Raw genomic sequence first — 14,436 nt, forward strand, 5'->3', positions numbered from 1 at the left:
AACCTGATTTTGCCTTAATGCATGAAAAGTGAACATTTTTAAACTTGCAAATGGGTTTTAGAAACCCGATTTCATGTGTTCTTTGCAATTTTAAACTTGTTCTTTCCCAAAACCTGACCAGCAATATTGGAGGATTTGGTTGAAGATTTCAAACGATTTTTATGGAGAAATTCAAGGAGGAAGGCGTTTTGGTTTCCTTGCTATTTTCATGCATTTTCCAACTCTCTTCACACCATTTGGAAGACATTATCGCTGGTTTTATGGTGTTTTAAACCATGGATTCGATTAGGATTCCAAATGCTTTCCCAAACTTATATTTTATTTGAATCCCTCGCTGCAGTGTAGAATATAAATGAATACAATAGTTTACAACTATTCAGTTCAAATGTTATCACTAATCTCATTCACGGATCTTAGGGCAATAATGTGATTGGCTGATCCAGTGAGCACAGAACTGTACATCTGCAATTGAAAGAGGATGTCTGGAAATTCAAGCCTCTAGCATTCATGTAATCTTCCTAACTACCTTGCCCAAACCCTAGCAGTGTTAGGATGGAATAACTTTTTGGGGCGGTATAACCTTGTGACCTAGCATATTCAACTTTTGATGTGAATTCCCAATTGATGATTGACTTTAAGGTATAATGCAGCTGGGAGTAGGTCTATTCAGGCTGGGGTTTCTTATTTTAGTTGTTGATAGGCTGCGATCTCCCCTGTGGTAGCACAACGTTCCGTGAGATGATGTGGTGGGGTTCACACTGCTTCAGTTGTGTACAAATCCAACTTGTTCACCTTCAGAATGAGTGTGCTGCCAATGCTTTCTCAATGATCCAATGAACTTGCAGAACGACGACTCACTCCAACAATAATGGTGCTCAATGCGGTTATGAATCTGAAGATCATTGTGCTTAGGAATAGGATGGTACAGATCATCTATAGTAAAAATGGTGGCGATCTAGGGTTTGTTGAGATGATGACAACTCTAATACATCAGCCAAAAATTTGTTTGTAGTGTTTGGCACCAATCTTGATATAAAGTTAAAAGCTTTGTTTTAGTTCACTAGGCACTCCCTGATATGGAATTGTCAATGGAAGAGGTGAGGGGTTTCCTCCTAAACTCCCAAGTTTCCTTCAAGGTTTTTGGCCTTGTTGGCTTGTAGTCATAGATCTCCAAAATGCCAATTTAATAGGTGAAAATCAGGTGCTCAAGTGAGAATTAGAAACTTGTTCTTATACTTGCCTTGGATAAGGTCCATAGGTTCCATTTTGGCATCTGGTTTTAAATTTTAAATTTTAATTTAAATTTAATTTTTAAATATTTGTTAGTTTATGTGTGCAAGTGTGGTGTTAAAAAACACTTTTTGTTAGGGTACTGAAGGTCAGCTAGGAAAGAATGGACATGACAGAATCATGTCAGAATAACTATAATAAGAATTAATCAATAACTAAAGAAAACATATTGTTTAATAATTTCAACATGCTATTATTGTAAATTAAGTTTGACATGATTACATTATCCATAATTAATTGTTAAGTTCAGATAATTTAAAATCCCAATCCAAATTACTATGGGACTGAGGAATAGTTTAAAAGATTTATTTTACTGGGCATATGACAATTTATTGCAGGTGAACCTGAGATCTATACTATTGCAATTGGGATACTTTACCACTAAATAAAGGAATTTACACATTTTAATCACAAGTTATTCATTTTTGACCATGTCATTCAAAACAAACATACAATTGGAGTATCCTATATTTGACTTTTTCTTATCACCAAATAATGGAAGTTTTCTAAAATGAGGCTCTTTTTATGATTCTGTGAAATTTATTCTCACCTACATATTACAGCTAAAATTAGAACTAACTGCTCCAGAGGAATTTAGCATAAGATTTATTTTATTGTTGACTGTATCTACAATTATATGATTAACATTAGTTGTGTGACTTGTCTCAGTACAGAAGGAGCACAGATCCTAATATATGTATTGCTTGCCTCCTAAATATTCTCATAAAGAAAGTTGTATCATTGAAAATTGATAAAATAATGGTGTACTTGTTATGTCTCAGGTTTCACATGCTCTTGGAGTCAGCATGCTACAGATGCAATGCCTTCAGTACTTCCTAGTCTTATTCATGAATTTCTTGTTATTTTCTATTGCAATTGCATTTCCCCTTCAGCATCAATCACATCCTTCGACGATTAAAGTTGGGGCTCTTCTATCACTAAATTCAACAATTGGGAGGATCAGCAAAACTGCTTTAGAATTTGCTGTGGAAAGAATCAACCAAGAACAAAAGTTATTACCTGGTACAAAAATAGCGTTGAAGATTATGGACTATAATTGTAACACTTCACAAGGTGTTGCTGCAGGTATATATTTTTAGATATTGAATATATAGTAGTAGCCTCCTATGTTTCAAAATTTTGCTACTGAGCCTTTGAATTGTACTCAATCGATCATGATTTTAGGACGAGAGCCTGTATTAAAAACATTGAATTAATTCGATCACCATGTAGACAATGAGCTTGAAAATTTAGTAATAAAATTCTTCAGATATTTATACAAATGGAAATGAAAAGGGACATTAATCCACCACAGCATAGTAACTAGATGGTGACTTGATATGAAGTTCTTGGTTCCTTCAAAGTCCTTTTTAATTATAACTTAATGTGTAAGTTACATGTGTAAAATTTATACTTTTTACTTCATTAGAAATGCATGTAAAATCCTTAGCACATATAATCCAACTTCAAAATCATGATACTTATTAGCAGACACAAAAGTACATTGCCAATGAGATGTTCAATTTTTTACTGGAGATAAAAAACCAAAAGTTTTAACCTCCTGAATTCAACCCACAAGCCTCATCTTTGCAATTAGATTCCTGAAGAACATCTTCTTGGAGGGAAGTGGCATTCCCCTTATGTTCTAAAAACTTATATTAATCTTCTCTGACTTGGATCATCTTGACCCAATGCCTTAAGGTATTGCTAAAGAACAAATCATTCAATTGCCTTTGCTGTAAAGAGTGGTGCTGGTTAATGTATTTTATAAAGACTAACTGTCCTGCTCTCCTGCTATGGTAAGGATTGTTTCAGGTTTTCTACATTCAATACATCCTTCCTTTCCACTATTGCTTTACTTGCCAAACCTCAGTTTCCTTCTGAAGTGAGGAAGCTTTTTCTAACGATTTCATAATTTTACTTTTTTGGTCTTGAATTTCCTTCCATTGAGGGACAAATTTTTGTTAGCCTTTGTCTTAGATCCATTAAAAAGAGTTATTGAACACTCACAACATCTTACTCATAAGTTTTATACCAATAGTTTTTTTCTCTCTAGATATCTGTAAGGGAAATCCTTCATATGATATTCTGAATCCTGAGATGCAAATAAAGCATTATGCAAATTTAAATACCATAACTTATGGATGAAGGGTCAACTGACATCACACAGCTTTATCCTTTGCAGTAAGGTTTCGGTATTCGTTTTTCAAAAAAATTCCTAGTGCTTTCGTAGTAAGTATACTTCCTCTGATTGCAGATAAGGGCCCTAAAACCTGTTGACTATAGACTTAATACAACACTTAGAATTCCAACATATTGGGAAACTATACCCATAAAGGAAAGTGTGATTTCAAATGACAAGAGTCAAATCCTGCCCTCTAACATTGAATATAAACTTTGAAAACTATAATAGTCCCAATATACTATAGAGGAAGCTTTTTGACTGCCTGTTCTGAGTATAAAAATAAGTGACAATTATTGTACCTCAGCTAAGGATACATTTTCTAAATAAGTCCTCTTATATAAACATACAAACACACACAAAATATGATTGGTAAACTGTATCTAATGGATGACCAAAGTGTCCTTAATATATATTGAGTATTTCTTCTGATGAGAGAATATTTGCCTGTATTCCCAAAAGAATCTAGTGAAATGGGTAATTGTAACAACATTACAGAAAACCCTCTAAATAGAGTATAGGTTCCGTAATTTAAATACAATGCCAAAGCCCTCTATGTGACTTTTACCTGCCTCCCATGGAACTTATTGCCCAAACAACTGATGACATAAAAAATTCTTAAGAAATTTCTGTATTGATTATGTGTTATCAAGCTCCTGAACAGATTTAGAATATAACAGATATTTAAAATTTTGTGTGAACAATAATGATTTAGACCTTGTTCAGGGCTTGCCTTTGTTACATCGTTTAGTAGCTAATTTTCGAACTCTGTTGAAGAGGCAAGTGGCTGATGTAAATAACTGACTTTGAAATGTTAAGATTGTCTATTTTGTTGAAAACATCCTTGCATTGTAATATTCTGTTAATCATTATAATATCTTCATTTTTATGTTAAAAATTATTAAAATGCCGAAGCCTTGACTTGTGGTGGAGCAATACATTTTAGTGACGAAGAAAAGTAGTTTTTGGAGTGAATTAGTTTAAGAACCATGTTTTCAGTTTCACCATACCCTATTCCAACAACTTGTAGAATACCTGCAATTTAAAAAGATATGACAGATATTCTCTGGGTTCCCACAGTCCAGACAATAAGCATCTTTGAAACCAGACATTGTTTATCTAGCTTGACGGTAGCTCCGATTAGATCAACAACCAAGAAAAAACAGTTTGAAAGCAACAATGAACTAGACTGTACTCAGCTTGAAGATCAGTCTTTACTCATCACCTTTAGTACCCCATCTTCTATTCAGATAATCAACAAATGCTATATTTTGTTTAAATTTTGCTACTTTGCAACCTTTGAACAGTGGAATCAGTTTGACATTGTGCCACATATAATTTCTCATAGAATTTGGAGTTTTGTTATTCAATTTTTACAGTTTCTCAAGTGGAGAAAGCTTCTAAAGGTTTAAAATGGCTTGAATATCCCACCCGGTTTATACTTTTGAATTTGGTCTTTGGAATATTTTCTGTCTTTGTTGGTTTTTTCTACTTTTTTATTTTATTTTGATGTATAAATACTGAAATATAAATGTTTGGAAATAATGCTATGAAATAAAATAACAATTCCAGACAATTCAACAACAATTTCTTCAAACCCTTAACTCCAAATTGCATTTAAATGATTTAACAGTACATACTCTTATCAGCTACAGATAATATTATTGATGCTGAAAATACAAATCAGATGAATAAATTCCAACGCCTCCTTGATGGATGATATTTGTTGATTATTGGAGGTCATAGAAGATCTGAAAACTTGCTTCAAAAAACCCACACAGCCTTGGAACATGTATGGCCAGCCCTTGAGAAAGTACGACCTGATTTGGAAGATGCAATAGCTGGAATTATGAGCCTTAAAACTGTCTAAAATCTGCAACTGATTGATCTTCAATCTGCCCTTGAATTGATCCTCTAAATGCCCTTTTGCAACTCTGCAAATCAAAATCCAATGCACAAGTGTAATCTTTGGATGAGATTGTCCTTTGAATACCCTTGGATGATATCTCACACTTGTAGGTACTGTCCCCTCTAAGAGTTTTCATCCCCAGGAAGCTAGAAACTTCAACAAAACCCTTTCTCTTCAATCTCCATTGATTTTCCCCAAAATGAATAAGTAAATGAATGCCAAAAATGACTTTAGTTAACTTTTTATATGCCTCTTCAAAACCCACGACCCCTAGGAAATTAAATGCATTCAATAAATTGCATTTGATTTCACTTAATAGCATTTAATAAGGTTGGTGTCCCAATTATGCTTAATAATTGACTTTATATCATTAATATAATTTATGCAATAAAGACCTCTTATATACCCTTATAATATAGTCATTATTAATTAATTCTATTAAAGTTGAAACTTTAATAATTTAATATTAATCTTTAACTCCAATAAATGCCAATATTGGGACAATTAATTCTGCCAACTGTCCATTAATAGCCGAGGTACCTGTTGTCATTTTATGACACCCGTGGTCCATCAGTGAAAACTGATTAGAGATATGTTCCATGGACCAGCGCGGCCCTAGTTGATCAAAAAAGAGAAGAATCATGAAGTGTGAAGTGTTGCCTTGTCTGGAGGAAGTTCCTCCCTTGGCCTTTTCTTCTTCCCCGGAACTCTGGAACCCCGAGGTTCCGAGGTTCTTTTTTCCTTTGCCCTTGTCTGTTTCCTTCTTCCTTTTTCGGAACTCCGAAACCCTGAGGTTTCGAAGTTCTTTGCCTTAGCCGCTTTCTTTCCTTCTCTGGAACTCCGGAACCCCGAGGTTTCGAGGTTCCCTTCCTTCCCTTATCTTTTCTCCAGTTCTCCGGAACTCCGAAACCCCGAGGTTCCGAAGTTCTTTCTTTGCTTAGCCCCTCCTCTCCTTTCCCCGGAACTCCGGAACCCCCAGGTTCCGAAGTTCCCCTTCTCTCTTTAGCCCTTTCCCTTTTCGGAACTCCGGAACCCCGAGGTTCCGAAGTTCCCTTCCCTTGCCTTTCTCGAAACCCTGAAACCCTGAGGTTCCGAGGTTCCTTCCTCCCCCTTCTTCCTTCTTCTCCCTGGAACTCCGGAACCCTTCCTTCCCCTTTTGCCTTCTCTCTCTAGTTCCTCTGAATCTCCGGAACCTCGAGGTTTCGAAGGCCTTTTTCCACTCTTCTTCTCTCTATCTCGGAACTTAGGAACCCCGAGGTTCCGAAGTTCTTCCCTTGTCTTCCTCACTTCGGGAGTCCAAGCTTCCGAAGTCTTCGGGTTTCCTTTCGACTGGCGACACTTCCGGATGGCGTGATCGACACTCAAGGCTTTTAATGCTCCGACAACTTGGTGACTTGTGCACTGTAATGTCTCCTTCTTCGTAGTGATTAGTTCATCTGGCCGTTAGCCTATTTCGGAGGCCCATAGGCTAGTTAGGAGCATAAATTAGGGTTTCCTATTTTCTAGGAGGATTCTTTGGTGTTTTCAGGGGGTGTATGTGGGAGTTTGATAGTTTGGATTTTGAATTCCTTCTGGGTTTTCAGAGAGCTTCAGGATGGTTCGACATGCATCTGCATCGGGTTACTTTTGATGGACTTACTATTTTTAGTAAGTGCGGCGAATGCTTAGAATGTGGTTAAAATCACTTTGGAAACACTTACTATTTTTAGCAGTATGCTATTTTTAGTAAGTACTATATTTAGCAGGATGTCAGCAGGCTTGTTCAGATGGCTATTTCCGGCAGGTCAGTTTGAGCAATTGGTCTTCCCTCATTTTTTGGTGCTATTCTTGGCAAGGGTTCCTCAGCTCAGTTCAGTGACTCTTTCTGGCAGGGCAATTCTCTCAGCTTGTTTCCCCATATCCTTGGAGCTTGTTTTGGCAGGTTCAGTATTTGATGAAAAATGGTGTTTTAAATTAAATTATAACTTAAGGCAAAGGTTGGACGATTTATTTAAAAGGGACTGCTTAAGTTATATTGATATATAAGTCATTTCCTTAATTATATATTGGGTGATTTATTGTTGAGGAAAAATACTTTATAAAGTGAAATATTAATACGGCAAGATGGACGCCTTATGGAGAAATAAGTTAATTTTATAATATATTTCACTTATCTACCTTGGATGCCACATTATGATTTTATTGTCATTTTTATAAAGAATATTTGCTCCTATGAGAAGGTCGATTTGGAGAAAGGAGAAATGAAATGTAATTTCAAAATAATGTGAAGTGAATGTGCATTTGGATTTGGCGCTCATTTGCAGGGAATGTGAATTTGAATTTGAGCCCTCAAAATCTATAAATGAGAGTGTTGGGCTTCTCATTTGGTATCTCAGACAATTTACACCGTTATGTTGTCGGATTAACTCCAGACAATCTTCGAGTGTGAATACCTCCTAGGGCTCTTGACAGACTTCGAGTGTGAGACATCACTCCTAGCTGTGATTGGAAACACACAGACCAGCAGCCTAGAAACTCACAAAAATGCTCGTAACTCTATTCACACTCAATGAAATGACCCCAAAACGGATGCAAATGAGAGATATAGGACAGGCGATGCGATTAGAACCAACAAACTGCACCCAAAACCCCCAAATGAATTTATGCACGCATTCCTAGACAACCCAACATAGTACTGCTAGTAAAGAAGTACGATTTGCATTTAAAAATTAAATACTCGACATTAGGCTCCACAAATTTACAAACTTGATCGCCTGTGGCATAGGAAGAGAACGAGCCACTACCCAGAATGATTTGACACACGAACTGAGAGTTATGAACTAAAACGTGCTACAGCCACACCAAAAACCAGCAACACTGAAATCCGCACCACACTGAAAACCGCACCACATTGGAAATCTGAAAATGCACATTGAAATCGAACCACACATTCAAAAGATCTAACCACAGCTAGGTGTGATGTCTCACACTTGAAGTCTGTCAAGAGCCCTAGGAGGTATTCACCCTCGAATATTGTCTGGAATCAATCCGACAGCATAACATTATATTTTCTTTTGATACCAAATGAGAGGCCAGCAGAGGAACTCAGTGAGGGAGTCCAGTTCACTTACCACTTGATGGGTAACCTTGATTCTCAGTCCTCCGAAGATGAGGGAACTTCCAGTGCGCCTAAGGAAGAGATTGAAAAACCTGAGAAAAGGAAGAAGGCCAAGGCCAGCAGAGGAACTCGGACATCTCCCTATTAGGAGACCAGAGGCCACTTCATCGTCAATGGACCTTAGTTCGTTCGATGATGTAGTAGAACTAGATTATATACCTGCTCCGCCTTCCCAGAGTGATATTGACGCATTCGGAGCCGATGATCCACCTGCACCCGACATGCTGGAACCCAAGTTAAGAGCCATTGAATCAGCCGAACCTGATAACTGAGTTGAGGAAGGAGAGATTCCTTCCACTCAGGGGATTGAATTGCATGAACACACCCAACAGAGCCGCCATGAATTGCTGCTCCATAATACTACCAAGGATGACTCCACTGTTGAAGGGGAGCAAAGGACAAATGATACCCGCGGGCCTGAAAAGACTGAAGAACAACCATCACATGAAAATACTAGGCAGTTGTTCAGTGAAGTGGGAGAGAACTCGGCTGTGAGTAAGGAACTTGACACTTCCTCTACTCCTCCTGTAACGGAACAGCTGCAAATTTGTGATGAGACGGCTGAAAACATCAAAGAACAGACTGCAAATTTAACCATAGCATCAGCCCAGACTGTACCTCAAGAATGGTTATTTGCCCGAGCTCAACGCAAGGCCTCCACCAAGCCACCCATCGATTTGGAGGACATCTTCTCACGCATAGACCAAGCTAAGGCCAAGGGGAAGAAAAAGCCCAAGGCATATTCCAGAATAACCAAAGATGAGCAAAGGAACCGTACTCTTCACATCGCCACCCCGCCTGTAGACAAGCCAATAGATCAGATTACACTGGCGGATTATAGCATCATGACTGTCCCCATCGGACGAGCCACTAAGGAACAGGAAAAGGAGGAATTCAGGGATTCAGTACAGAACATACTCAGGCAACTTGAAGAGATAACAGCTGAAAAGAACATGTATCAAGCTCGTGCTGAGCAGGCCGAGGGGTACATTGATCAACTCCTGAGACCATTGCACAATGTTTCCGAATCCCACATTCCCCCAACGACGTTGGCACAGAGAACCCCGACAGAATTTGAAGGAGTACGGGATACTGCAAAGGCCGTCAGGGAATGGATACAAGGCATCAAAAGAAGGGGAGAACGAATCCTTGAAGAAGTAAAAGAAATAGCCCACCATCGAGAGACCACTCTGGTTAGGCTATTAGAGGTAAAAAGGGAATCCCTCAGAATTCATGAAATGGCTGCCACAACTCTTCCCCTCGTAAGAGCTCTCTTTTGGACCCAAGCACAGATCCCTACACTCTCCGACATCCTGCACCCCCATGATATCGGCGTTTTCAAAGAGTGGTACTGGATTATCACCATGAAGAATGACACAAGAGAAATCATTGATAAAGAACACGATGCATGCGAGGCAATTCTGAAAGGCATGCAAGAACTCGGCAAGACGATCCTCCGATCAATGGTTTCGGGATGGCGAAATGACCTGTCCGATGATGTGATACAGCCAGACTGGGAGGAAAGACTGGGGACGGATAGGATCACCTATTCCACTAGGGACTTGAGTTTTGCTGGTCAATTCCATTCAGACATGTTGTGCTTCGAGCGTAATCGTTCCAGCTGGAAAGATGGTTTGAAGCACGTAGACCAATACCTCGAAGGCATGCAGTATAAAATTCGTCATCCTTCTATGCCTCCATTCAGTTTGCTATTCCAATTATGCATCAGGTTCCAAGAATATGTTCGTGAGGAACGTGCAGCAGGTCGGGGCCTTTGGCAAGAATACTTGCATGGCAAGGATGAATTCTTGGAAAAAGGATGTGAAGCTGGAAAAGAGAAAGTGCTTTCCTAAAGTGCTTTTTTCTTTTGAATTTTGAATAGTGCACTTTTTGGCCAAAGGGTCATATTTGACTTCCAAGTCAACTGTAAATGTAAACTTTGTGTGTGTGCACCTTTTTGGGTTATTTTGGATAAGTTTTAATTACCTTTTTGGGTAGTTATTGCTCCCTTTGGGGTAGTTGCTGATATTTACCCTCCATTTATGGGTTTGGGTACCTTCTTGTAAGGATGAATCTGGGCCACTTGTTTAGATTAGATCTTGGCCATTCATCCATTTTTGAAGCCTATTTAAGGGGACTGGTTTTCTCTCATTTTGTAAGAAGTTTATGGATTGTTGCTGAAGCTACGGCGAAATTTACAGGATTTAATGCAAAGTTAAGACTCTTTCAAGTTTCCTTGTGAGTGCATGGTCTCCTTCTTCATTAATTTGAATTTTTCAGTTATGTTTCTTTCATTTATTTAGCATTTTCTAGATAAACATCTGATAGAATCCTCGCTGTTCATACCATTAGGGAATGACCGATTGTCTTTCCTTCTGTATGGTTAATCTGAACCTTTCATATGCTTAGTTCAGTTATTGAATACTCACTGAATGAATGTTAAAGTTTTGATGTTGTATTTGATAGCATGAAAACTCAATTTTCCATTGAAGATCGCACTAGATTCATACAAGTATTGTGCTTAAATGGCTGGTAATGTTTAATCTAGTTATTTGGAGGTGTCTGTCTGTTTTCTGAATATGCTATCCTAGTTAAATAATTTAGACTTTCTGTACCTCTCTTTCCCTATCCCTCTTTTTTCCTTTTTTTTACCAAGAAGAATCCGCAGTCCTGCTGAAACATTATCATGCAACTGAAACCAATCGATAATGAGACTGCTATAGTTTTAGGGAACTCATCCAGCAATTGCCTATTTTACCGTAAGTCCCCTTGTGTTTCCAGCAGAACACATTAAACCACTGAGTAATCCCGCAGTCAAGACCGGACAATCAAAACCTTGAGGTCGTCCCCTTTGATCAACTAAACCAGCATTAGGGATTTCCTTATCTCAAGAGAGGATAGGATACTCGGCGAGATCATTCTATTCTGCGTTGGCCGGATGAAGTTGTAGTTCCGCGATTTCAGACACGTCAACAGGACTGTTGGCCAATTTCGAGACCCGTTTGTTAGTTAGAGGCAAAATTAGGGTTTCCTATTTTCTAGGAGGATGTTTTGGCATTTTTGGCAGCTTGCATGTTGGAGCTTTACAGTTTTGATTCTAGATTCCTTCTGGGTTTTTAGAAGGGAGTTTGGTAAACTTACTATTTTTAGTAAGTGGGGGCAAGGACAACTCATTTTTCTGGGTTTTTTTTGGTTTTCAGAGAGCTTCATGATGGTGTGACATGCAAATGAATCTGAAGACTTTTCTAGACTTTATTTTTAATAATTTGTGACGGTTGCTCAGAATGTGGTTAAAATGCATTTGCACACACTATTTTTAGTAAGTACTATTTTTAGCAGGGTTTCAGCAGGTCTGTTCATATGGCTATTTCCGGCAGGTCAGTTTGAGCAGTTGGTCTTCCAACAATTTTGGAGCTATTTTGGCAAGTTTGAGCTTATGTTGGGTGAATTCTTAGTTGAGGAAAAATATTTTATAAGTGAATTATTAATAAGGCAAGATGGATGCCTTAGGAAGGAAAAGTTAATTTTATGAGATAATTCACTTATTTACTTTGGACACCACAATGCACTTTTTTGATATTTTTTTTATTATCATTTTCAAGACATAAGGTGGGCGTCCATTTTGGAGATATTTCATTTAAATATTATAACCTTTAAAGTTTCCAAGCAATAGTTGATTTTGGCATCCCTTTTGGAGGAATATATGATTTAAAATAAAGGCAAATATTATATTGCTTTGGGCATCCAAGTTGGTATTTGACTTCATTTCATTTCATGTCAATTTGGAGGGAGTTGAATTTGAATTTGGAGCTTCAAAGGCTATAAAGAAGAGTGTTGGGCTCTTGTTTTTGGTATCCATTTCTATTATAACTAAATGTTGTCGAGATTATTCCAGACTCTTGCTTCGAGGGATGCATACCTCCTAATACGTTCAGTTTCAAGCTTGAAAGATAGCCCTTAGCTGAATATTGTGACTGTTTCTCATTCAAAGGACCAAATTGATTTTAGCGAAGATGAAGATATTTGTTGTTTTCTTATTTTGAGTGTTGTTTTCAGTTTTGGAGCTGCTGTTTTGTGTGGTGCTGAATGTGAAATTCATTCACAAGTCTCTGAGAGTTCAGTCGTTGTTTCTGGGTATTCTTTCTTTGTTTTCCTCTGTGTTAGGCGATCCATTCTGCTAAGTTTCCTGGATTTTGGTGTTGATTTGGATTTTCTAGACAAAATTGCCCTTCTTGCCTAGCCTTACCATGCTGGAGGCTGCCTTGGGAAGCGTGTAGTGATATTGGTTCAGATTTGTAGGGATTTGTTGGCTTTGGCTTGGGCGCCTTTTCTTCAGACATCATTCGCACTTGATTTCAAGTCATTTGGAGTTGTGTGGGTAAAGTTATGAGCATTTAGGTAATTTCTCTCATTGCTGGTCTGTTATTTTAGTTATCTGTTCTTTATATCAGACCTGAATTATTTACCTGTTTGGTTACTTTCCATATGCTAGATAGCTCTTATTTGTTAGAGGGTCCATTTCTAACATTTTGGTGTGATTAGATATCAACTTTCTATTGTAATCTGCAAGCTAATGCTCTCATTGTAATGCTGAAATCAATAGTACTGATCAGCCTTTTCTTATTGCATTTTACATTTTGCATTTCCCACTGTAGAAGTGGAAGAGGATGGCTTAGCCGCCTATCTATTACTTCAAATGGTTTTCAAAGTCCTCCCGCTGAGTGATTTTACTTTCAGTAGTGTAATAATTGTCCTCCTACTGAATAAGTGGTCGAGTGATATTATTTTCGGTATTGCAATAGTTGTCCTCCTAGAAAGTGGTAGAGTGATTTTAGATTTGAGTTGTTCTTGCCCGTTGAACAAGTGAAAGGGGTTGGCTTGCCACCCAACATTGTACTTCAGTTTGTCTTTGGAACTAACGATCCCCTATTCACCGTATGCTCTCACCTTCCCATATTGGGCTCTTGGTGAACAGAAAGTGGAAGGGTTACTTTTCAGCAGCAATGTATTTCACTTTCCTAACCTTAACGGGTGCTTTGATGTGTTAAAAAAATAAAAAAAAGTAAGAGGGACATTTCATGATATTCCTACTCAATTGAGTGATGGGGATGCCTCAGGGTGCCTTGTTTGACGGTTGGATGTTTTATTTTATCCAAAATTGTATAAGAGGAACAATGGTCAATTAGGCCAAGATTATAAGTGACAATCTGGATTTTCAGTTGAGGAATGTGGAAAAGACTAGGTCATTTAGCATGACTTCGTACCTTTTATACGTACTTGCAAGATTTGTTACATACAAGGGATTGATATGCAAAGGCGAAGTCGGGAATGGACCAGGACAATACAAAAGTTATGAATGTTATCTGCAACTTCATATGCATAAAATTGAAGACTATAAAAGGGTGAATGATGCTTTCACCATGTCCATTACAAGAATGTTGCAGGGCGGGATCCACAAACTGTTGTCCAAGGAGGCGACCCAGTTGATAGAGAAATATGGATCGTGGTACATGCCATTTTTATGACATCCTTGGTCCATCAGTGAGAACCGATCAGATATATGTTCTATGGACCAGTGCTACCCCAGTTGATCAAGAAAAAAACAATGGAATTATGAAATGTGAGGTGTTGGCTTGTCGAGAGGCAAAACTCGGAAACCCAAGTTTCCCAAGTCTTCCAAACTCCAGAAACCCAAGTTTCCCAAGTCTTCCAAATCCTGAAATTCCCAAGTTCCTAATCCTTTGCCTTCTTTGACCTTGGAATCCTGGAATCCCGGAATCCTGAAATTCCCCAGTTCCAAGCCTTTGCCTTCTTTGAGTTCGGAATCCCGTAATCCTGAAATTCCCAAGTTCCAAGCCTTTTCCTTCTTTGACCCCAGAATCCCAAAATTCCCAAGTT

The 14,436-nt window shown here is 38.2% G+C and overlaps 1 protein-coding gene across 2 annotated transcripts in view; it reads left to right on the forward strand.

Moving 5' to 3' along the window:
• Positions 1-2,096: 2,096 nt before the first annotated feature.
• Positions 2,097-14,436, forward strand: part of LOC131064464 (glutamate receptor 3.4) — a 108,674-nt gene continuing 96,334 nt past the window's right edge. For both annotated transcript variants that reach the window (XM_057998622.2, XM_057998623.2), the window contains exon 1: positions 2,097-2,376. In XM_057998622.2, coding sequence (XP_057854605.2) covers positions 2,097-2,376 — 280 coding nt within the window. The remainder of the gene's footprint in view (positions 2,377-14,436) is intronic.

The sequence above is a fragment of the Cryptomeria japonica genome, chromosome 2 (genome assembly GCF_030272615.1).
Source record: "Cryptomeria japonica chromosome 2, Sugi_1.0, whole genome shotgun sequence".
Taxonomy (NCBI): domain Eukaryota; kingdom Viridiplantae; phylum Streptophyta; class Pinopsida; order Cupressales; family Cupressaceae; genus Cryptomeria; species Cryptomeria japonica.